The sequence below is a fragment of the Salmo trutta genome, chromosome 33 (genome assembly GCF_901001165.1).
Source record: "Salmo trutta chromosome 33, fSalTru1.1, whole genome shotgun sequence".
NCBI classification, from domain to species: Eukaryota; Metazoa; Chordata; class Actinopteri; order Salmoniformes; family Salmonidae; genus Salmo; species Salmo trutta.
The window spans coordinates 4,625,415-4,651,297 of NC_042989.1; the positions used below are offsets into that span (position 1 = coordinate 4,625,415).

The window sequence follows — 25,883 nt, forward strand, 5'->3', positions numbered from 1 at the left end:
CGTGCATGTGTTGTTTAAGTGTTCCCTTTATTTTTTTTAGCAGTGTATATCGACGGACACACAAATAGCTCTACTCAATTCCTAACTGCAAACTACTGTACTTTAAATGTACTGTTGAAAAGTTCACTTAACAGAGCATGCAGGCTTTAGTGGCCCCCTGCCATGTCATTTCCTGGATTTGCTGATTTCCCACTGTCACCCTTTAATATGAATTACCTCACGTAGTTAAATTTAAACCTCTTCAGTTGTGTACAATTTAGAAAAGGAATTAATTGCGATCTGATTAGCTGTGTGTATGACTAACACTGTTCATGTACAATGTGTGTGTGTGTCACAGTTCATGTAGTGAGTGTGTGATTAGAACCATGAGTCAAAGTCTACTTCAACAGGTTTGCCAAATGAAAAAGAGAATTTATTTACAAAAACATCAATATTAAAACTTCGCAACACAACAGCAAAAGGAGGAAGTGTCAACGCTGAATCAAGTTAGATCAACGCTGAATCAATGTCTGCAACATCACAATGAGCATAGGATTCTCCTTAACAGAAAATAAGATAATAGCAACATATAACGTTTCTAAAAAAAACTAAAAAACACCAACGCATTTCTCTCTCATGTGGCCAAAATGCAACAGCATGCGCCACTGGGCAAAACACACAGGTAGGCTATGCTACAGTTTGTTTACACCATCTGCTCTAAAATGAATTCACTGTACATCATTCAAAACAACACTGTATACACGCAAGACAAAAATGGGGATATGCATTTAGATCTTACAGTAACGTTATACTACGCTATTATATTCAACTTATGTCGAATATTATCATTATGTGATCTTGCCGACACTGTTTCAGCTTTGATCTAACTTTATTAAACGAGCACCATTCACCTGAGTAGCTTGTTCTCTGTGAGGAAAGTAGAGAATATATACATGCGCAGAAGCTTCGGGAAGCTCCGGATCTTTGAGTGAGGCAGACTAAAGATCCCGAAAAACACGGAGCCGCAGAGCCACATCACGCTAGAAAGATAGATACCCACACACTTGAATTCTCCAGTAGTTTTATGGAGTGCAACGTTTCAACCCGAAGGTTGAAAACCAAGACCTTCAGGTCAGGACCCATAGAATTAGGAATTAGAATACCAGAATGGACATGAACCTTCTTATGATGGGATAAAGGTCCGCCATCTTGGTCAGGGAGTTTGACAACCATGGTTAGTCAAAGCTGTGATTCATAAAATATGAATTCAAAGAACTTTTCTGCAATGTTGGTCAGCTAGCTAGCCAGCCAGTTTTAGGGGAATAATTCTAGAACTTTGAGGGTTTACGACATAGAGATCCTATTAAATTACTAGAGGGCCTATGTCAGGACCTTATAACTTGACGAAGACCTTCAGTTCGAAACATTTTACTCAATAAAACTGAAGCGGCATTCAGTGGTGTGTAAGGATGGATATCTACACCTCAACGGTAATGTCTCTAATCTCTTCCTCTAGTCAGTTCCCCATAATGGTGGGTATGTGTGAAGGTCGTAGGTCAAAAGGTTGGGGGTCAGAGTGGACACTCGGTGTCGTACTCTACTGGCCCAAACTCCCCCATCCTCTTCAGCAAGGCCGCTTTGACAGCACTGATCTTCACATCCAGCTCCGACAGACTGCAGGTCTGCCAACATGGGAGAGAAGAACGATCACAGTCAAACCCGCTGCACACAGATCTAACTCCCCAGAGACATACAAGTATAAGCAAATACGTGCACACTAAAATCAGTGTCACTTTAAACTGGTAGTTGTCCACGGACCGGAGGTTGAGAAACACCGCTTTGAACTTGAACGTAATGGAAGGAGGAAAGGTATGAGACAAGTGAAAAGGTATGATAACACATCTCACCTGAGACATTGATGTCTTTGGTCGCTTGTGTAGGTAACTCTGAAAGAACACAGGAGATGAGAGGTTAGAATGTTTAGGTAACTCAGAGAGAGCAGAGACAAAAAAAAGAGGTTTAAGTAACTTTGAGAGAACTAGACCAGTTAGAGGTTAGCCACCGGCAACATTCCTGCCGTGCACAGAGTCAGACGGACTGAACAAATATTTCCCGTCCATTCAAGATGCACTATGCAGAAATCGCTATGCCATTTCCTGGTTGCTAAAATTCTAATAGTTTGCATATTTTCAGTTTATCTGACAAAACAAGCAAGTGTAGTGTAGAGAATCATTGTACCATCTAAAACCACTGAAATATATTTTCCATAACCAAAAATATTATATTTTCAACTGTTTGAAGCTGGTGTACGAAAACGAAAGTAAAAAGACAAAAACGGAAAGCATAGAAATAACAAATATAGAACATATCGCTTCTTAGACTTGCTTTTAATGTGACTGACAGATCTATAACTCCCATTACTATGTGGATTAGGTCAGGTCATCCAAAAACGTACATACTGTAGCTTTAAAATTAGCCCCGAGAGCTACTTGTTCTTTTTACGCCAATGCACAGACCTCAGAAAATACATTCTATTTCTGGAAATGGCACCAATCTAATAGCTTTCAGAATAATTTTTTTTAAAAACGACCAGCTGTGCCTTAATTATCTGGTGACAAAAAAAACATTCTGCAAGAAGGTTAATAGTGCAAGTACATTACTCATATGAAGAATTGCCATGAAAAATTCAGAGTTATTTAGTAATTCCAGAACTAGCAGACTAAAAGGGGCCAGGAATGAGAGTACAAAAACATGGCCTTCCCACCCTCAACCCAACCATGAAAGTATTTTAATGCACTGCAGCAGTCTGCTATGCAACATACAATACTGTAAATCTAAAGACTTGGGCAATGACTAAACCACTGATAGAAAAGTGGAGGAGACCACTACTCACCTCTATCACCTCCCACATCACCAGCAGTTTATTGGACAGTGCTGTTCTCTGAAAGCAGCTGCCCTAACCACTAGCCCAGGCCACACACTGGTCCTTTTCATTATGGTTAATTAGCTCAAAGTAACCTCTGGCCAGTAGCCACTTGATGAGAATAATACATTTTATTTATATAGCAGCTTTTTACCAACTGAGGTACTCAAAGCGCTTTACATAGTAAAGTCATGATTTGAAAGCTTGCTCTATTGCCAACATGACTAGCTAAATGATAAAATATGATCTTAGTGTTAGGCTTTCACAAGGCAATTCAGAGAAACAGATCGCCGTTTTGGTGCCCATAGAAATGAGTTATAGGTGAATTCAGGTGTGCGCGCTCCAGCAAATTTCCTTCACGTTAAATAAACAGGCTCATTGTGTTCAGAACAACCCAGGGTATGATGCCATGTCATCCTGTAACTGTACATCAAACAGCGATCGTAAACGTTGATGCTGTACATAAGAGTTTTATGATTTGGAAAAGTGAAGCACACAGTGTGGCTTGCATGTATGACATCAAAGTGGTATTTATTAGAATCCTCAAGGTCTCATCTTTCACAATACCATTGAGTCATCTGAATTTGGAGCTTTCCCCTCACTCAGACAAACATTTCTGCAAAAGCTGCCCAATTGGTGGGAGGGATGGGAGCAACTTCTTGTCACGCATGGTGCTCAAGTTCAGAAGACTGTCAGTCAAATCCCAGACAGAGCTGTGAAGCGCAGAGACAGAGCTCTGATGTCATGTACTGCATGTTACTGTACAGCCACTGCATTCCAATTTAAGCGTTTTAGTGACCAAATCTGGAATTTTTCAACCCCTATATGAGTACGAGCAGGGCCTAAAAGTTAATTTACTGGTTCACCAACCACAGTGCCAGGTAGATTTTAAAAAATAAAATAAAAATCTACCAGCCACTCATTTTTCCACCCCCTGTAAAATTACACCAACAAAACACAAAAAAAGGAGAGCATGCTGCAATGCTTTGTAATGTTTCTAAAACAATAAATTGTACTACTAGTAATTAGTAATGTGGTATATTGTTTAACTTCACATCATCTTTTGTGGCCTGAGTCTTTTACCAAAATATCACAGATGAGACAACAATGTTCACCTGTCCCTTTAAGAGTGAGAGGTTACCGTGGTAACGCTGGGCCAGTCATGTTTCTGCCTTTGAGATTGAGTCTGACTAGTAGCAGCGTTATCTTCTCTTCCCTAGCAGTTGAAACTCAAACTGAAAAACAACCTAGCTTGTGAACGAAACAATGTAAATAGCCAAGAAACACAATGACAAAGTCTCACTTAAGTAGACTCGTTTCAAGTAAATTATCTTTCACTCAGCTCTTCACGTGCGCAAAGCCCCAATCTAGGAAGTGTTGCAGCGCGAGATGGTATAGGCTATATAGGATTCGTAGTTCTTTGACTTTGTGCGATTCATTTACCAGCTATGAAACAAAGCAACAAAGTCAGTTTGTCAAATTTCTGCCCTGCTAGAGCTGCCCTGGTTAACTGTAAGTGCTGTTATTGTAAGGTGGAAACGTCTAGGAGCAACAATGGCTCAGGGGCGAAGTGGTAGGCCACACAAGCTCACAGAACAGGACCGCCGAGTGCTGAAGCGCATAGCATGTTGAAATCGTGCTATAACAATAACTGTTTGTTAGGAGTTTCATGAAATGGGTTTCCATGGCTGAGCAGCCACACACAAGCCTAAGATCATCATGTGCAATGCCAAGCATCGGCTGGAGTGGTGTAAAGCTCGCTGCCATTGGACTCTGGAGCAGTGGAAACACGTTCGCTGAAGTCATGAATCACACTTCACCATCTGGCAGTCCGATGGACGAATCTGGTTTGGCGGATGTCAGGAAAAACGCTACCTGTCCCAATGCTTAGTGCTATCGAAACACCTTTGGGATGAATTGGAACGCCGATTGCGAGCCAGGCCTAATCGCCCAACATCAGTGCCCGACCTCACTAATGCTCTTGGGGCTGAATGGAAGCAAGACCCTTCAGCAATGTTCCAACATCTAGTGGAAAGCCTTCCCAGAAGAGTGGAGACCGTTTTAGCAGCAAATGTTCGACGAGCAGGCGTCCACATACATTTGTAGTGTACTTTGAAAACAGCTACTGCAGCATTTATGTTACTACAAATGTGATCATACTTGACTATTTTAATTCACAAATGCGAGTGAAATGCGTGCACTGTGGAGCCCTGACCACCCACCGACGTGGCTGGTGAAATAGACATCTTACCCACCAATGCCAAAATCTACCTGCATTTGGCAGGTGTTAATGTTAGGCCCTGGGTACGAGTGTAAAAGGTTGAGTATTAAAGATGAGATTATAGACTCGCTAGGCCGCTACTGAGGAAACCTCTCCAGCCCTCCCCTCCTCCACCCTCAGAAACCTGTTCAGCGTGTACTTCCAAACTATTTGCAGAAATTGCTTAAACAGTGGCACTTGGAATAAAATAAAGATCAGCTCAGTTTATTCAAAAAGACACTCTCAACCCCCAGCTCTCTGTGCACACGCACACACACGCACACACACGCACACACACGCACACACACGCACACACTAAAGGACATGGAGAGCAGCACGCTCTTAGAACCCGGCACGTCAAGCCAAGAGAAGGGAGTGATAAGAGTCGTGCAGAAACTCAAGCGCTCTTACTCAGCTAACTTTGATAGGCTAAATTCTGACATGGATGATATATTCTGAACTGAAGAGGAAGAAATACCCCACGTCTGATAATCACGGCATAAGAACTCTCGCGCTCAATATGGAGAAATACTAACGCGCACGTACGCATGTCCACACGCACACAAAAAATAAATAAGTGGATGTGTTAAAATCTTTCTACCACACTAAACTCACAGACTGGAAGTACTCCGGTGAAAGTCCCTCCAACTCCAGGATCCGATCTTCAAGCTTCTTCAGCCTCTGGTACACACTTAAAGGCACTGGACCCTCTGGAAAAGAAAGGTTTGTGTGTCTGATAGGAATATTAGAGTATAAGACCAGAATTCCTAAAGTCAAGTGTCAGAAATTGAAATTAAATACAAATGTTTGGGTAAAGCGAGACATGCAACTACCACAATATGGCCGATACCACACGTTGTTTAACCTCTTCACCTGTTGGGAGCTTTAGGTGTGTCTCGATGTTGTGCAGGCGTTCCTCTATGGCTGGATTCCCACAGTCTCTGGACACCATGGCCCTCTGCTGCTCCTCAGCCTCCCCCAAGGCACCTCCTCCTAAACCTCCACGAGTCTGAGGCCCATAGGTGTTCACCACACGAGTCACTGCACAGACAAGGCATACAGACAATAGAAACCCATTAAAATGTCACAAGCCAATTAAAGAAACATACCAGGGTTGTTTCACGGAATGAGTCCCTTTTACATCCCTTTGATATTTTAAGTAGAAATTGTGCACCTACATTGGATTTTAAAAGCCTGTTATTTTAAAATGTAGTGGCCTTTAATATAGAGCACATGGAAAATTCAATATATATGAATAAAGACTAGCTAATGTGCCCAAAATTCAGCAGTTTTCTCAAAGCCCTAGTTCTTTTGTTGCTTTGACAAAGTCATTTCAGAAGATTTCTTTTAATGTGATTAGTGATGCATTTTAAGGTTACATTTTTTTTAACCTTTTAATATGGTGAAAGTATTTGTTGTTAAAGGGCGACTGCACTTCCTCATTTGGCCTTGTCTTTCATCATTGCTCATTAGGAATTATTTGTATATTTTTCTCCCACCTTTATTTAACCAGGTAGGCTAGTTGAGAACAAGTTCTCATTTGCAACTGCAACCTGGCCAATGTAAAGCAAAGCAGTTCGACACATACAACACAGAGTTACACATGGAATAAACAAAAACATACAGTCAATAATACAGTAGAACAAAAGAAAACTAAAAGTCTATATACTGTGAGCGCTAGCGGCTGTGAATAAAAGGCAAACAAGAGTCGTCTTGGGGGTGTGGTTTGATGTGCATGTTTCTTGGGTTTGTCATTCAGTCACAACAACAAAAAGGACCACTAACCAGTTCGCATTTAAAAAAAATGTGCTGAAAGCAAGCTGGTTACATGCATCAAACATGTTGTCAGCTTTGCTTAGTTATGAGCTAGCTAGCCTGGTACAGGGGTAACCCTGGTCCAGGAGTGCCGCAGGCACCACATGTTTTTGATTTAATCGACCCGGAAGACCAGGTGTGTGGAATTTAGGCAATCACTGAACTGATCAATTAGCTCAGTTGGTCAGGTGTGATGCAGGTGAAAGCTATGATCCTTACTTGATGTCACATGTTAAATCCCCTTCAAATCAGTGTAAATGACAGGGAGGAGACAAGTTAAAGGAGTTTTAAGCCTTGAGACAATGGAGACTTTGTGTGTGCCATTCAGAGGGCGAATGGGCAAGACCAAAAATGTAAGTGCCTTTGAACGGGGTATGGTAATAGGTGCCAGGCGCACCGGTTTGTGTCAAGAACTACAACGTTGCTGGCTTTTTCACACTCAACAGTTTCCCGTGTGTATCAGGAATGGTCCACCACCCAAAGGACATCCAGCCACCTTGCCACAATTGTGGGAAGCATTGGCATCATCATGGGCCACACCTGCTTGTCGAACACCTCATTCTAAAATCATGGGCATTAATATGGAGTTGGTCCCCCCCTCAGCTGCCATAACAGCCTCCACTCTTCTGGGAAGGCTTTCCACTAGATGTTGGAACATTGCTGCGGGGACTTGCTTTCATTCAGTCACAAGAGCATTAGTGAGGTAGGGCACAGATGTTGGGCGATTAGACCTGGCTTGCAGTCTGCGTTCCAATTCATCCCAAAGGTGTTCCATGTGGTTAAGGTCAGGGCTCGTCCACACAGTTAAGTTCGTCCACACCGATCTCGACAAACTATTTCTGTATGGATCTTGTTTTGTGCACAGGGGCATTGTCATGCTGAAACAGGAAAGGATCTTCCCCAAACTGTTGCCACAAAGTTAGAAGCACAGAATCATCTAGAATGTCATTGTATGCTGTAGCGTTAAGATTTCCCTTCACTGGAACTAAGGGGCTTGAACCATGAAAAACAGCCCCAGACCATTATTCCTCCTCCACCAAACTTTACATTTGGCACTATGCATTGGGGCTGGTAGCATTCTCCTGGCATCTGCCAAACCCAGAGTCGTCCGTCGGACTGCCAGATGGTGAAGCGTGATTCATCACTCCAGAGAACGAGTCCACTGCTTCAGAGTCCAATGGCGGCAAGCTTTATACCACTCCAGCAGACACTTGGCATTGTGCATGATGATCTTAGACTTGCGTGCGGCTGCTCAGCCATGGAAACCCATTTCATGAAGCTCCCGACAAACAGTTATTGTGCTGACGTTGCTTCCAGGGGCAGTTTGGAACTCATTAGTAAGGGTTGTAACAGAGAACAGAGGATTTTAACGTGCAATGCTCTTCAGCACTCGGTGGTCCCGTTCTGTGAGCTTGTGTGGCCTACCACTTCGCGGCTGAGCCGTTGTTGCTCCTAGACATTTCCAGTTCACAATAACAGCACTTACAGTTGACCGAGGCAGCTATAGCAGGGCAAAAAATTGATGAACTAACTTGTTGAAAAGGTGGCATCCTATGACGGTGCCACGTTGAAAGTCACTGAGCTCTTCAGTAAGGCCATTCTACTGCTAATGTTTGTCTATGGAGATTGCATGGCTGTGTGCTTGATTTTATACACCTGTCAGCAACAGGTGTGGCTGCAAATTGTCCAGTGCTGCTAAGAAAGACCTACTTAAGCTGCAGCTGGCCTAGAACAGAGCAGCACGTTATGTTCTTAATTGTAATCAGAGGGCTGATAAATACTATGCATGCCAGTCTCTCTTGGCTAAGAGTTGAGGAGAGTGACTGCATTACTTCTTTTTATAAGAAACATTAATGAGTTAAATCCCAAATTGTTTGCAGTCAACTTACACACAGCTCTGACACACACTTATCCCACCAGACATGCCACCAGGGGTCTTTTCAGTCCCCAAATCCAGAACAAATTCAAGAACGTGTACAGTATTATATAGAGCCCTAATTGCATGGAATTTCCTTCCATCCCACATTGCTCAAATAAACAGCAAACCTGGTTTCAAAAAAACAGATAAAGCAACACATCGCCTCTCCCCTATTTGACCTAGATAGTGTGTGTGTATGCATTAATATTTAGGCTACATGTACCTTTTTATTTTATTTATGTAGTTCTGTCTTTGAACTGTTCTTGTCTATTGATGTTCTGTATTATGTATCATGTTTTGTGTGGACCCCAGGAAGAGTAGCTGCTGCTTTTGCAACAGCTAAATGGAGATCCTAATAAAATACCAAAATAGCCAAATCCACTAACTAGAAGGGGTGTCCACATACTTCTGCATATATAGTATGGGTTAGGGTATGTACTAACCACGTCTTGTCTAGGGAAGAGGTTCCAGTGGGCGAGTTGGTTTCGCATGACCCGGTGCCTCGGGTAGACGGGGTCTGCTCACTACCTCAAGAGGACCAATGGAACGGTCCTCTTAAGGCAGTGTTTCCCAACCCTGGTCCTCCAGTTCCCCCAACAGTACACAGTTTAGTGGTAGCCCTGGACAAACACACCTCATTCAACTCATTGAGACCTTGATGATTAGTTAACAAGTTGGATCAGGTGTGTTTGTCCAGGGTTACAATAAAAATGTGTACTTTGGGGGTACTCGAGGACCAGGGTTGGAAAAAACTGTCCTAAGGAGAGGTCTCCTCCGTCTGCCGAGGGGCACCGGGCCATGCAAAGCAAACTCGCCCAGTCTTTTCCCAGAAAACACAGTGCCATCACGCGTAAATAGGCAAAAATGGGGCATGAATTGTTGACATAACCGTAATCCAAACCATCAAGTAAGTCATAACGCAGTCACTTACCAAACTCCGTTTTGGACAAGACTGACTTTATAAACCAAAATGATCCTATTTATACTTTGTAGTCAATTCTGATACTAGAATTCATGTTTGACCCATATCAATGCCTCATAGGCCCTTTAAAACCAGAGAAGTTGGTTCCAAGGGGCAGTTGACCTTTAAATCTTTTTTCTAAAGGAACATTGAACATCTAATTGTCAAATCATAGTGTAAAAGCAGGTGAGCTGGTTCTACTCTTCATGGCCATTTTCTGGTGTATCGTGGTGGAAAACAGTGGGTCAAACATAACATGTCGACCCTGTTACCCTTAGAAAGACAGGCTAGAAATGTTTACAATGTACATTTCTTTGTGAAACTTGCATTCAATTGCCCCTCCCTGTTGCAAACAACAAGCTTCCATTCCCCCTGTCACATGGGGATTAATGACTGACAATCCTGATACAGGCAACGCTGTCACTTTATTTGGCACTTACAGTGCCTTGCGAAAGTATTCGGCCCCCTTGAACTTTGACCTTTTGCCACATTTCAGGCTTCAAACATAAAGATATAAAACAATTTTTTTGTGAAGAATCAACAACAAGTGGGACACAATCATGAAGTGGAACGAAATTTATTAGATATTTCAAACTTTTAACAAATAAAAAACTGAAAAATTGGGCGTGCAAAATTATTCAGCCCCCTTAAGTTAATACTTTGTAGCGCCACCTTTTGCTGCGATTACAGCTGTAAGTCGCTTGGGGTATGTCTTTATCAGTTTTGCACATCGAGAGACTGAAATTTTTGCCCATTCCTCCTTGCAAAACAGCTCGAGCTCAATGAGGTTGGATGGAGAGCGTTTGAACAGCAGTTTTCAGTTCTTTCCACAGATTCTCGATTGGATTCAGGTCTGGACTTTGACTTGGCCATTCTAACACCTGGATATGTTTATTTGTGAACCATTCCATTGTAGATTTTGCTTTATGTTTTGGATCATTGTCTTGTTGGAAGACAAATCTCCGTCCCAGTCTCAGGTCTTTTGCAGACTCCATCAGGTTTTCTTCCAGAATGGTCCTGTATTTGGCTCCATCCATCTTCCCATCAATTTTAACCATCTTCCCTGCCCCTGCTGAAGAAAAGCAGGCCCAAACCATGATGCTGCTGCCACCACCATGTTTGACAGTGGGGATGGTGTATTCAGGGTGATGAGCTGTGTTGCTTTTAAGCCAAACATAACATTTTGCATTGTTGCCAAAAAGTTCGATTTTGGTTTCATCTGACCAGAGCACCTTCTTCCACATGTTTGGTGTGTCTCCCAGGTGGCTAGTGGCAAACTTTAAACAACACTTTTTATGGATATCTTTAAGAAATGGCTTTCTTCTTGCCACTTCCATAAAGGCCAGATTTGTGCAGTATACGACTGATTGTTGTCCTATGGACAGAGTCTCCCACCTCAGCTGTAGATCTCTGCAGTTCATCCAGAGTGATCATGGGCCTCTTGGCTGCATCTCTGATCAGTCTTCTCCTTGTATGAGCTGAAAGTTTAGAGGGACGGCCGGGTCTTCGTAGATTTGCAGTGGTCTGATACTCCTTCCATTTCAATATTATCGCTTGCACAGTGCTCCTTGGGATGTTTAAAGCTTGGGAAATCTTTTTGTATCCAAATCCGGCTTTAAACTTCTCCACAACAGTATCTCGGACCTGCCTGGTGTGTTCCTTGTTCTTCATGATGCTCTCTGCGCTTTAAACGGACCTCTGAGACTATCACAGAGCAGGTGCATTTATACGGAGACTTGATTACACACAGGTGGATTCTATTTATCATCATTAGTCATTTAGGTCAACATTGGATCATTCAGAGATCCTCACTGAACTTCTGGAGAGAGTTTGCTGCACTGAAAGTAAAGGGGCTGAATAATTTTGCACGGCCAATTTTTCAGTTTTTTATTTGTTAAAAAAGTTTGAAATATCCAATAAATTTCGTTCCACTTCATAATTGTGTCCCACTTGTTGATTCTGCCCAAAAAATTACAGTTTTATATCTTTATGTTTGAAGCCTGAAATGTGGCAAAAGGTCAAAGTTCAAGGGGGCCGAATACTTTCGCAAGGCACTGTAATAGGAAATTACTATAGTAATGTATTTAACTTGATGGTAAAACATGTTTTTTTTATTAATAAGTGACAGAATGTTAAAATTAGGTAACTATTTATTTATTTTTATCAAGTTACACTAGCGAAAAGGGACTCATTTCTTTGAACGACCCACCAATAAACATAAAAAATGTGAAATAACATAAGAAAACTATGTTTAAACTTAAAATAGAATGTTCTTACCTTTAACATGACTTTTGAAGCCTGGGTAGGGTGTGAATACTGCATCTGTTCTGGCACAGCTGTCTTCTACATCATAGCAAAAGAGAACAGTTTATATTAACCAGCGCAAAATATATAGTTTAGATTTGAAATATGCATTTCGTGGATAATTAACTGATGCGTCTGTTTAAAATTAAATGAACTGTCCATGTGACACGTTCACCTCTGTTACCCTCATTTCTGTTACGGTCATTACTGTTAATTGTCATTTGTATTAGTGTCCTTTCACACCATCTATTTCTGAAGAAAAACAACAACTTGTCCCTTCTGTTCAAAGAACCTGGACAAAGCTGGATTTATTTTGAGACCAGCTGAGGAGGGTGTTAGCTACTTCAGGCCCACTATTATAACAGTTCAGTCTGACCTCTTGCCTCTCTGGCTGTGGAAATCAGCCCTCTCCAAACATTGGCAATCTGTGCACGGTCACCCCCCCATCCCTCCCTCCACCAACTCTCTCTCACAAACACGCCTCTCCCCACACCTCACTCAGATTCTTACCCTGATTGCAGTCGATCACGTTGCAGAACTCCCTCACGTTGTTTTCATTGATCTCCAGCTGCTTTCGCTCTATAAATGCAGATATCCTCCTATCAATCTATAGTAGTAGAGGAGACAGATGTGACAGGCTGGGTTAAAGAGCTATTGAAATCAAACGACAGCCGATTTTTGTTTATATGATGGTAATAAAGGCAGGGGCAAGCAAAGCGGAACGAGACTAGCATTCACCTCCAAACAGCACGTGAAATGTACTCAGATTCAGAATACCCCATCTCAATTGCTTTGCCATTTCTAAAAATGACGAAGTACTACAAAATACTGTTTATTTGGCTACCAAAATAAATACACAATGAAATACAATAGGCCTCGGCATCCTCTTGTCCTTCATCCACATGCAATCTCTCTAGAGTAATGAGCATCCACTTCATAATATATCAAGGGCCTGGCCCTCTCGCAGAGCCCTCCTGCTACTGCCACCACACCAGTCAGCGACCACACACACACTCCCACATTCCCTGACTGCAGCACTCAGAAGGAGCCCTTATTCTGTGCTAAACTGGCTTATCAGGTCCTGATCAAGCATTTGATTCACTACTATGTTATTGCAAAGTGTGCAGCACACTCGGAGGCAATTACTTATGAGTATTCACTGGCTTTAGCTGAGAATAGGAAATAGTATTGAAAATACTACTGTATAAACCGCAGCGTCAGTACAGCTGAGCAGAGTTGACCAACGACCAAACAGAAGCTACAGTCACTCACCTCTGATTTGTTGGCTCTGATCTGAATGCTGAGGTCATCAACCTGCAACTTGCCCTCTTCCTCTACCTCTGGCCTGGTTGGCTGAGCTGCAGGTAGAATGGGTGGTGAGTCGATGGTCATCTCACCAGAAGAGACTGCGCTAGTGGTTTCATCCTTGTTGCTCTTTGAAGACGAGGACTGGTGTTCTGCCTCCACCAGTACCCTCAGGTTGTCTGATACTGACTGTTGAGGAGGATTAAAAGCAGGTTACGGGGAGAGACGGTGAAGTCCCTATCAACATACACTATCTACATCCATAGAATAAACAAAACACAAAATACATTAAAAAGCAACCATTTATTTTTATTTAACTCTAGAGCAGTGGTTCCCAAACTTTTTAGTCCCGTACCCCTTCAAACATTCAACCTCCAGCTGCATACCAGCTAGCACCAGGGTCAGCGCACTCTAAAATGTTTTTTTTTACCATCATTGTAAGTCTGCCACACACACACACACTATACAATACGTTTATTAAACATAAGAATGAGTGTGAGTTCATCCCAACCTGACTCGTGGGAAGTGACAAAGACCTCTTATAAGACCAGGGCACAAATAATAATATAGTAAATCATTTTTGCTCTTTATTTAACCATCTTACATATAAAACCTTATTTGTTCATTGAAAATGGTGAATAACTCACCACAGGTTAATGAGAAGGGTGTGCTTGAAAGGATGCACATAACTCTGCAATGTTGGGTTGCATTGGAGAGAGTCTGTCTTAAATCATTTCTCACACCATTTGTACCTGTATTTAGTTTTCATGCTAGTGAGGGCCGAGAATCCACTCTCACATATGTACATGGTTGCAAAGGGCATCAGTGTCTTATTAACAGCGCGATTTGCCAAGGCAGGATACTCTGAGTGCAGCCCTATCCAGAAATCTGGCAGTGGCTTCTGATTAAATTCAATTTTCACATAACTGCTTGCTGCAATTTTGATGAGGCTCTCTTGTTCAGATATCAATAAGTGGACTGGAGGTAGGGAATGAAAGGGATAATGAATCCAGTTGTATGTGTCGTCCGTTTCGGGAAAGTACCTGCGTAATTGCTCACCCAACTCAGGTGCTTCGATATATCACATTTGACATTGTCCGTAAGCCTGAGTTAATTTGCACACAAAAAAATAAAATAATCATACAATGGAAAGGCCCGTGTGTTGTCCTTGTTAATGCAGACAGAGAAGAGCTCCAACTTCTTAATCATAGCCTCAATTTTGTCCAGCACATTGAATATAGTTGTGGAGAGTCCCTGTAATCCTAGATTCAGATCATTCAGGCGAGAAAAAACATCACCCAGATAGGCCAGTCGTGTGAGGAACTCGTCATCATGCAAGTGGTCAGACAAGTGAAAATGGTCAGTAATAAACTTTAAGCTCGTCTCTCAATTCCAAAAAACATGTCAATACTTTGCCCCTTGATAACCAGCGCATTTCTGTATGCTGTAAAAGCATTACATGGTCACTGCCCATATCACTTCATAGTGCAGAAAATACACTAGAGTTCAGGGGCCTTGCTTTAACAAAGTTAACCATTTTCACTATAGTGTCCAAAACGTCTTTCAAGCTGTCAGGCATTCCCTTGGCAGCAAGAGCCTCTTGGTGGATGCTGCAGTGTACCCAAGTGGCGTTGGGAGCAACTGCTTGCACGCACGTTACCACTCCACTATGTCTCCCTGTCATGGCTTTTGGGCCATTAGTAAAGATACAAACAAATCTTGATGACCAAAGTCCATTTGATGTCACGAAGCTGTCCAGTACTTAAAATATCCTCTCCTGTTGTCCTGGTTTCCAGTGGTTTTAGGAAGAGGATGCCTTCCTTAATTGACCCCCATAAACAACATATACCAGGAGCTGTGCCAGGCCATCCAGCTGTAACGCATAGAACTCGATGGCTTGTATACGAAGCAGTAACTGTTTCGAAACATCTCCTGCCATGTCACTGATACATCGTGAAACAGTGTTGTTTGATGAAGTCATTGTATGTATAGTTTTTTTGGCCTTTTCCCCCAGCATTGTCCCAGCCATATCCACGGCAGCAGGAAGAATTAAGTCCTCCACAATAGTATGGAGCTTGCCTGTCCTAGCCACTCACCATATAGGACTCTTCTAGCCCCTTCTTATTAAATGGTATCTGTGGCATTTATACATGTCTTACTACTCGAAAGTCGTCTTAATTCTCACTCAAAAAACTTGTGGCTTATTTTTCAAATTGGCATGTTTTGTTTCTAAATGTCTGCGCGAGAGTGAAGGTTTCATCGAGTTGTGAGATAGTACTTTTGCACACATAACACAATGTGGATGAGGAAAGACACTACTCCCAATATAAGTGAACCCCAAATCAATGTAGTTCTCATCATATTTGCGCCTCTTCGATGGTCCAACGTCCCTGTCTGTTGTTCGGTGCTTCCCGGGTAAGGGGGGCAGTAGCTCTTCGGCTGCATCAGATTCACAACTGTCAGTGTCCATGCTAGCTGGGCTAACAACAAATGTAGAATTACTGATGCTAGCATTGGATGTGCTCATGGAAGCAGAACAACTTGTGTCGTCGACAGGTGCAGGTGTAGTACTGCTGGTAGTAGCAGTACTACCAGTAGAACTGGTATGTGTCTATGGACGTGTGCCTTACTTTTTTAAAACCATTTATCCATTTTCTAGCAAACGGAATGAGCAGCAGCTACGTTTGGCTACACGCGATCGTTAGTGTAATTCCCGCGAGAGAGTAACGGTTAATGTGATTGGATGTTCATTATTTGACTAGGCTACCTGTATTTGACATTGTGTTGTTATTTCGCTGAACACGAGATGGTTTAATTTTATTTCTGGTAGTGAAACAAGGCTACTCAGGCGAGGAAAAAAAACTCCCAAATGCATAGCCCCGTTGGAAAATATAAATGGACTATTTGAAAATTTGAAGAATTCATTTTTTAAATAAATATTTTACTTTATTTCTTTTTAAATGTGAATCACATTTTATTTGGCATACCCCAGTTTGGGAATGCTTGCTCTAGAGTAATGAACGAAATGAAAAATGTAATAAATTCTGAAAGTAGTGTTGCATATCCATCCTTAATTTCCGACATGACACCACTGTGCACCTGCCAGCACATTGTTGTGAGACTGTAGTGTAGTCTACCTGTAGTTTGGAGATGTGTTGCTGAAGACAGGTGAACACATGACGAGTAGGTTGAAGAGATGCCACATCCACTGCTTCTAAACTAGCGCTGATTTTCAGTGCAGCTTCACCCAATTTCAGCTTGAAATAAAAAATAGTTACAAAATAAATAATTGAAACTTGGTCAGAACCTGGACTAAGAGTAGTTAAGCCTCCATTTTAGATCTACTAAGTCTACACAACTATATTATTTCCAGGGCTATAAGAACCTGGGGGAAAAACAAGCAAAGGTTGTTAATACAAACGAGGGCTGTTATGTTACTTTGCTCCACGTGGCAGTTGTCAGTAAGATTTTTTTTATTACTACTTTGTCGTATTCAGCCTGCTAGATAAAGGAGGAGTCTATCTGTAATCACTGCAACAGCAAGCTAGTAGTAGTAGCCTACTGTGCTGCAACACAAACTATTCTTGCAACATTGTAACATTTAGCGTGCGATTGCATGCGACAAAGGACATTTGACAAATTCCTATTTGATAAGAACAGACATGCTGCGCATCTCTCGCAGTGATATCGAAGCAATTGTAGTTGAATTAGATTGTGTAAAAAGCATTATTATACCAACCTCACTCCCAAAGTCTGTGAGCAGATTCAAAAGAATGAACATACTGTCTCTGTAGCTTGATATTTCCTTGCAAGAAGACGTTATGGCAACATTTTCCCTTTGTTTATCGCCCACACCGTTTTCGTCATTCAACTTCATCCTGTCCGCCATTGCATTTCCGCGTCTCAAGCACAGTGCTCAGCGATTGGTTAGAAACGGTCCCTCCAATACCGGAAGTTTTATTACGTAGCCCTGCAAAGCAATAAATGGATGGTGCATAAAACGTTCAACAAGTTGGCCTTAGTATAAACAAACTGAGAAAAAAAAAATGTTATGCGCATATAAAATCCATATATACCTCCACTATCATTGTAGTGAAAATATAACTATTTGAATATAATCAGCCTTTTGGAATATCAAGGTGAAAAGTCAGATACTGCTAACTTTTTTTATTATTATTATTTTTTTATTAACAACAAAACAATACAGGAAGTACATGAGGGAACTAAAGTATATATGAATAATATAAAATGGACAAATGAGCTAGGGGGCAGATACTGCTAACAACAAAGTGAACCAACGACCTGGTTAGTCAAACACTCCAGAACCAGTAGTAGCACTTCAGAACAATTATTTAACTTGCATCATATATGAATCGGTACTCAAAACTAAAGTCCTAAATATTTGACTAAACCATTAACATTTAACTTTTATGTACCACAATCAAATGGGACCTGTATTAGTAGCAAGGACCTGGCAATCAAATAATAATTTCACATTTTAATGGTTTATGCAGCTTTTTTTGTGTGTTAACAATAGTTTTTTCTAATTGAATCACAAAATATTTGATGTACACAGTTTTGCCTTGACAATTTCCCAAACTGGTTAATTTTGTTTATTAATCTCCAATCTGAAGATGGTATATTATAGAGACATACTGCAGTACTTTTTTATTGAAATTAGTTGTTTTTGTGAATTGCATTATTCCCAGGCAATTACAAATGGCATTTTTTTACCCTTCTCCACAATCCTGTCTCAAGCTCTACAGACAATTCCTTCAATCTCATGGCGTGGTTTTTTCTCTGACAATGGACTGTCAACTATAGTAATTACATTTTAGCAGACGCTCTTATCCAGAGCAACTTACAGTAGTGAATACATTTCAATTCATGCATTTTTTTTTTGTACTGGCCCCCCATGGGAATCGAACCCACAACCCTGGCATTGCACACACCATGCTGGTGTTGCAAACACCATGCTCTACCAACTGAGCTACAGGGAAGGCTACAGGGAAGGCTGTGGGAAGGCTGTGGGACCTTATATAGACATGTGTGTGCCTTTCCTTTGACTTTACCACAGGTGGACTCCAATCAAGTTGTAGAAACAGCTCAAGGATGATCAACGGAAACAGGATGCACCTGAGCTCAATAGTTTTTTAAAAATTGAATCACAAAACATTTGATGTACACAGTTTTGCTTTGACACTTTCCAAAACTGATTCATTTGGTTTATTAATCTCCAATCTGAAGATATTATATACATATATTTTTTATTGAAATGGTTTGTAATTGTGAATTGAATTATTCCCAGGCAATTACAAATGTCACCTTATTCCCTATTTAGTGCACTACGTTTGACCAGAGACTTATGGGCCCTGCGTAAATGTAGTGCACCCTATAGGGAATAGGGTGCCATTTGGGACATAGCTGGTATGATAAAATACCAATTAAACACTGAAGTGTTACCTGAGTGAATGGTCCATCAGTTTGACAGAAAGTGAATGACTTGGGATACTCACCCTGTTACCAAAACTATATTATTCTCCGTTAATTGAGTGACCAGGGGAAAGACTGGTCACTCAATTATAAAAACACTGTCTATCAAACTGTGCTGGAGGTGTGTGTGTGTGTGTGTGTGTGTGTGTGTGTGTGTGTGTGTGTGTGTGTGTGTGTGTGTGTGTGTGTGTGTGTGTGTGTGTGTGTGTGTGTGTGTGTGTGTGTGTGTGTGTGTGTGTGTGTGTGTGTGTGTGTGTGTGTCTGTCAGACAAGGGATGGGAACCTGCCTGGTCTACAATGGTGAATTTCTCTGTTAAGTGACTGTGGGAAAATCTCCTTCCTCTATTCAGGTCGACATTTTCCCCTCTTTTCATATAATGAGGGGGGAGACTGATGAAGAGAGGCAACAACAGAAAAAGAACAATTAACAGCAATAAGAAAGCATGAGCACTCAGAGCTGAACCTCATAATGTCTTGGTGGACGGGTTAATCATTTTAGGAAGGGGTTTAGAGACAAGCTTTTCACTTTAATTCATTTCTAGGTTTTTTTCTCTCTCTCCTTGCAGCAGGAAGGGAACTGTAACACTTGACATCTTTTGACATGCTGAGCTGTGGTTACTTGACATCTTTTGACATGCTGTGGTTGTATGTTCCCACACTGAGAGGAGCTAGCTGCTCATTTCATTTTTCTGACTGACTGTGTATGATTGACTGACAATTGACTTTTACAGAAATTACTTAAAATATATTTCAACAAATATATACAGTACCAGTCAAAAGTTTGGACACACCTACTCATTCAAGGTTTTTTCTTTATTTTGAAAATGTTCTACATTGTAGAATAATAGTGAAGACATCAAAACTATGAAATAACACATATGGAATCATGTAGTAACCACAAAAGTGTTAAACAAATAAAAATATATTTTAGATTTTAGATTCTTCAAAGTAGCCACCCTTTGCCTTGATGACAGCTTGGCACTCTCTTGGCATTCTCTCAACCAGCTTCACCTGGAATGCTTTTCCAACAGTCTTGAAGGAGTTCCCACATATGCTGAGCACTTGTTGGCTGCTTTTCCTTCACTCTGTGGTCCAACTCATCCCGGGTTGAGGTCGGGTGATTGTGGAGGCCAGGTAACCAGATGCAGCACTCCATCACTCTCCTTCTTGGTCAAATAGCCCTTACACAACCTGGAGGTTTGTTTTGGGTAATTGTCCTGTTGAAAACAAATGACAGTCCCATTAAGCGCAAACCAGATGGGATGGCGTATCGCTGCAGAATGCTGTGGTAGCCATGCTGGTTAAGTGTGCCTTGAATTCTAAATAAATTACAGACAGTGTCACCAGCAAAGCAGCACCACAACATCTCACCTCCTCCATGTTTCACGGTGGGAACCACACATGCGGAGATTATCCATTCACATACTCTGTGCCTCACAAAGACACAGCAGACACAACAGACAGTAAAGTTCTTGAAATGTTCCAGATTTTCTTACCTTCATGTCTTAAAGTTGGGTCCAAAAATCTCAAATTTGAACTCACTAGACCAAAGGACAGATTTCCACGATTCTAATGTCCATTGCTCGTGTTTCTTGGCCCAAGCAAGTCTCTTCTTATTATTGGTGTCCTTTAGTAGTAGTTTCTTTGCACCAATTCAACCATGAAGGCCTGATTCACGCAGTCTCCTCTGAACAGTTGATGTTGAGATGTGTCTGTTACTTGAACTCTGTGAAGCATTCATCTGGGCTACAATTTCTGAGGCTGGTCACTTTAAGTTATCCTCTGCAGCAGAGGTATCTCTGGGTCTTCCTTTTCTGTGGCGGTCCTCATGAGAGCCAGTTTCCTCATAGCGCTTGATGATTTTTGTGACTGCACTTGAAGAAACTTTAAAAGTTCTTGAAATGTTCCGGATTGTCTGACCTTCATGTCTTAAAGTAATGATGGACTGTCGTTTCTCTTTGCTTATTTGAGCTGTTCTTGGCATAATATGGACTTGGTCTTTTACCAAATAGGGCTATCTTCTGTATACCAACCCTACCTCGTCACAGCACAACTGATTGACTCAAACGCATTAAGAAGGAAAGAAATTCCACAAATTCACCTTTAACAAGGCATACCTGTTAATTGAAATGCATTCCAGGTAACTACCTCATGAAGCTGGTTGAGAGAATACCAAGAGTGTGCAAAGCTGTCATCAAGGCAAAGGGTGGCTACTTGGAAGAATCTCAAATATAAAATATATTTTGATTTGTTTAACACTTTGGTTACTAGATGATTCCATATATGTCATTTAATAGTTTTGATGTCTTCACTATTATTATACAATGTTGAAAATAGTACAAATAAAGAAAAACCCTTGAATAAGTAGGTGTGTCCAAACTTTTGACTGGTACTGTATTTGATTCTAAATATGATTTTGTGCTCAGCAAATACGTTGCAATTGTGCTGTGAAACAAAATAAATAACCATTGAAACAATATTTGCACAAACTGGTGCTAAAGGTGCTAAACAAATACACGTTTATTGTAATCATTATAAACTGGATAACTTCATATTTGATCTCTATGATAAATGGTTTTAGCTTTATTCAGGACAGGAATTGGTGCATTCACAGGTCTAAGGAGTTTGTGTTGGAGTCGGGAGGATGGAAGACGGAGGAGGCTGGCATGAAGTGGTGGAGGTGGTGGAGGTGGTGGGGAGATGGGGATCTGAAGAGGGATTGAGGCTGCCTCTTGCTGCTCTACCATCAGCCACCTGCAGCATAGTAAAAAGCTGCTTATTTAGCCCGTCTGTCTAGTCTCCACTAGCAGATGATGTTGACAGAGTAGGTGACGGATAAAGGAAGAGACAGAAAATGAGGGAGGGAGAGAGAGAGAGATGGAGAGAGTGACAGGAAAGGAGAGAGTAGTGTTGGCTTCTGAAATGTTATATTTTTGTATGGGGATTTGATAGGCGTTGATATTTTTCCTGCTTCAGTTTGGGAGCAATATTCAGAACGCACACACCTATACTCGAGATGCCAGGGTTATTTCCCACTCTCAGCTACACTCCTTAGCACAAAGAGAACGTTGTCCATGATTGTTTCTCTGATTAATTCATTTCTTTTCTGTTTTCTTTTCCAGTCTTCTAGACAAAAGTGACAAAGGGAAAAGAAAAAGAAGTGCTAGTCGTACTTCCCCTATTCAAAACAACATCATGTAATGTCATGTGTCTGGACTGACGTACAACTATAACTGAACAGTTTAAATAAAGGAAAAGGAAACACAGTACAATGTGGAACTATAAGTAGCTGTAGACTAATACCAGGCCGTGTATTTCTGACCTACCACATATGTTGATCATCAGCGAGGTTTCTAAACATGCACTATTTTCAACATTGTATAACATTGTAAATCTCACAGAGTGATCCTGTAACGCAAACTGTACAGCAGACAATTGACGGTAGAATAGCCTAGATACCTCTTTGTCTCATGGAAAATGAAATGCATATATTTATATATATATATATATATATAGTTTTTTTAAATATTTCAATAATTGTATTTTTGCCTTAAAAAAAGACAACACAAATAAAATATACAAAAAATATATAAACAACCAGACAGGTGAAACAAATGCAACTTTAAATAGCCTTTAGCTTTTACATTATTTCAACTAAATGAAGCAATTACAATGGGAAAGAAAACGACATCCTTAACGTGTGTTAATAACATCAAATAGTGAAATGAAAAAAAGTTATGTAAAAGTTCCACTTTACGCTGTTGAGAGCGTTAATGAGAATACTCATTAGGCTTTTAAAGCAGTCAGTTATAGTGCTGTTCTGTTCTTTCCCACCACTGACTGTGTCACCAATCAACAGAAGTACTGTAGAGGCTTAGCTACTAACACCAGAGCCCAGGCTGTTCCATGTTCAATTGGACCTCTTAATATAATAAAGATCCGGCTTCACATTCAAGAGCCTGACTGACGCTCAGACTTACCTCTTTCACCTTTTTGTTGAGTAAAGTTTCTCATTACATATACAGTATTTACTTAATAAAATATCTATGGCGTGAGAAGAGTTGCAATCAATTCCATTTCAATTCAGTTCATTTTGGAAGCAAACTGGAAGTCCAATGAGAAACATTTTAATTGAAATTTGAATTTGTGTTTTAGTGTCAAATTGGAATTGGAGTTTAATTTTACATCCTGACTGAATTGACATAAAATTGACTGCAGCCTTGTGATGGAGGTAGGTAAACACAAGTCCCTATGCCTACTGCCTAAACAAAGGGAGAAGAATCAGAAGAGGGAAAGAGAAGATAGGGGAAGAGAGAAAGAAGCCCCCTCTCTCTCCCATCTCAGCTGTGACAGTAACCCGGGTCATGGGGGGTCTAAACAGGGAGCAGAAGTGAAGTGCAGTGAATCGGAGGAGTGCGCCAATCACTCTGCAGCATTACTTCCACTGAGAGGGAGAAGAAGCATGCTGATAGTTGTCTTGCTATTATATCCTCACAACTATGAGCACTCCAGTCTGGAAGACTGTTTGTCTGCATGCTGTAGACGGATACATCATATGGATATTTGTAGCATGACTAATTGGTGAAGAAATTGACAAATGTCAAAGACATATTTTTATTTTTATTTCTTGCGGTAGCAATATTACCCATCATTTTTTTGTTGTTGCCATTTTAGGTATCAAAGGTGATTTTGTGGGGCAAATAAATGTAGGGCAATACTCAACGTTTTGAGGAATGTGCAGTCAAACTGCCTCATTTCTCACTCTCACTTAGTCAGTGGCCCTGCAGCGCTTCTTGCCAGCATCCCCCTCCCCCCTTACATCTCCCCCCTCCTCCCTCCCTCTCTCTCCCCTGCCCCCACATTGGGACGACTGCACCTGTCACCTGGGAGCCCCTGCTCTGCTCTTCCTCTGCTGCCTAGACTCCACTACACTCAGGAGCCATTTACATAACCTCATTTAGCAGTTCACAAATCAGGGCCATTAGGAGCAGCTAACAGGAACCAAAGGTTCTAATTTAGCCTGCGTCTCACAGTGGGGAAATTGGGCGGCTCAGGCCTACAAATAAAGCGCCAGGGTCTTGGCTTTGATTGTTGATTGTGATGGTAAATGTACCGATGATTAGAACAGATTTTCCCTTTTATTGATTTTCTGCCAAATCGCAGCGTGCGATTGGTCCTGGTCCTGTGGTGGAGTGGGGGGAATAGCTGGGGTGGGAGGCGAATAGGGTGGGGGGTTGACTTGGGTGGGGTGGGGTGGGGGGCAAGGGTAAGGAGAGCTGGTAAGGGGGGGTATGTTCAGTTGGCTTTAGTATTTGAAAACATGTATCAATGTCTCCTAAGGTATGAACTTCTATAAAGGTATGAAAAAAGACAAACTCAATGATTCTTTGCCTGGTGCTTTACTTCCCTGAGCACAAAAGCAATCAATACACTTGGATGTTCTGATGCTTTTACATCTACCGACTATTTACCAAGCTTGAGTATATTATCAATGCTTTTCTTTTTTTTTTTACATCCATGTCAATGCATAACGTAAATAAAAACCCAAGATTTGTCAATTCAAAACCTTCCAAAAAAAGAATCACAACATTAACAGGCTGTCCTGAAAAGCTCCAAAAGTAAAAAACACGCCATTTTTCTAAATATTTCAATATAGTCATTATTCCTTCACCCTGTACACATTCTCCACAAAATGACCATGCAACCATGCGTAGTAATCATGTGAAGCATTTACTTCAGCTTTAACTGCATTTATTGGCATTCTAGTGGCAATGTGGCAGTGATAAACAAATCCAGAGAGCCAATGAATCGCACAAGTCAAGAGCTGTAAAATTATTTTCAATCGGCATTCAATTTGGCAAAGATGGGGCTCATAGAAAAGGGGGTTGAATTATTAAAATTTCCACTTGTTCACTGCTAAACCTGGAGGTGCCTGTCTACAGTGGTGGTTCGCTTTAGGGGCCATTTTGAAGGGCCATTCTCAATTAGTCAACAAATCAGAGCTCTTCTCAGTAGCCTGGTCGTCACATATGTTTGCACTTCAAACTGGAATATAGGGGCGAGGCGTAGGCTCTGCATGCGAGACATGTTTCTTCTGCTGCATACAGATTTTGTCTGTTGCCAATCTGCCACTGGTGCCAAATGCGACCACATAACAGCAAACCCATCGCTGGGATGATGTAAGAAAAACAAAACCAGAAATGGACGCGCCAGGTGTATCAACTGTATACAGATAGAGTAGGTTCAGGGTCACTCACACAATATGAAGTTGAAGAGTGTGTGTCTGTGAGGTATGATTCACCAAAGTGCCCCTGCCATGTCCAGCCTAATCCAGTTGCTCCAAATATCATTTGAGCTGTTTCACTTGAGGCTAATTTATGACAAGTGCACAGAGCAGGTTTGTGGGGGTGGGGATTTAGTAGAATGGTGCTTGAGAATGCTATAGCAACCGCATAGTCTAGAGGAGGAAGGCCTCTGGCAGAAGCCGAGTAACGTTGTAGTAGCTGCAGTGAGTCAAGCTAACAGTGATCACACACTAAAAGATAATACAAAAAAAGACGTGATATACAGTGCATTTTGAAAAAGTGTTCAGACCCCTTGACTTTTCCCACATTTTGTTACGTTACAGCCTTATTCTAAAATTAATGAAATATTTTTTTTCCCCCTCATCAGTCTACACATAATACCCCCCAATGACAAAGCAAAAATAATTTGTAATACATTTTATAACAAGGCTGTAACGTAACAAAATGTGGAAAAGTCAAGGGGTCTGAATACTTTCCAAATGATATGTGTCACAAATTCAGTTCTGTCTGATCAAAATAAAATCCCTTGACACCTGTTTTTTCAAAAGTGATCAAAAACATTATTTCTAAACATAACATCAATAAACGCACAATAGCCTACATATTCAGTCTGTAGTGGG

General features: G+C 41.2%; 1 protein-coding gene across 1 annotated transcript; it reads right to left on the reverse strand.

Annotated features, from left to right (window-relative positions):
- Positions 1–390: 390 nt before the first annotated feature.
- Positions 391–17,391, reverse strand: mbip (MAP3K12 binding inhibitory protein 1). The gene is made up of 9 exons (XM_029729567.1): positions 17,205–17,391; positions 16,603–16,722; positions 13,433–13,654; positions 12,671–12,767; positions 12,134–12,199; positions 6,036–6,203; positions 5,778–5,872; positions 1,887–1,925; positions 391–1,661 (listed from the first exon to the last, which is right to left on the reverse strand). Exons 1-9 carry the CDS (start codon positions 17,352–17,354, stop codon positions 1,551–1,553), a joined length of 1,068 nt encoding a protein of 355 aa, XP_029585427.1. The 5' UTR covers positions 17,355–17,391; the 3' UTR covers positions 391–1,550.
- Positions 17,392–25,883: the final 8,492 nt, after the last annotated feature.

Excerpts from the sequence above, each read along its gene's own strand:
- mbip (XM_029729567.1), bottom strand. The coding sequence starts at position 17,354 with ATGGCGGACAGGATGAAGTTGAATGACGAAAACGGTGTGGGCGATAAA. Across the intron at positions 6,204-12,133 it reads CTTCAAAAGTCATGTTAAAG|TGACTCGTGTGGTGAACACC; the intron begins GTAAGAACATTC and ends TTGTCTGTGCAG. Across the intron at positions 1,926-5,777 it reads CACCGGAGTACTTCCAGTCT|AGTTACCTACACAAGCGACC; the intron begins GTGAGTTTAGTG and ends GTGTTCTTTCAG.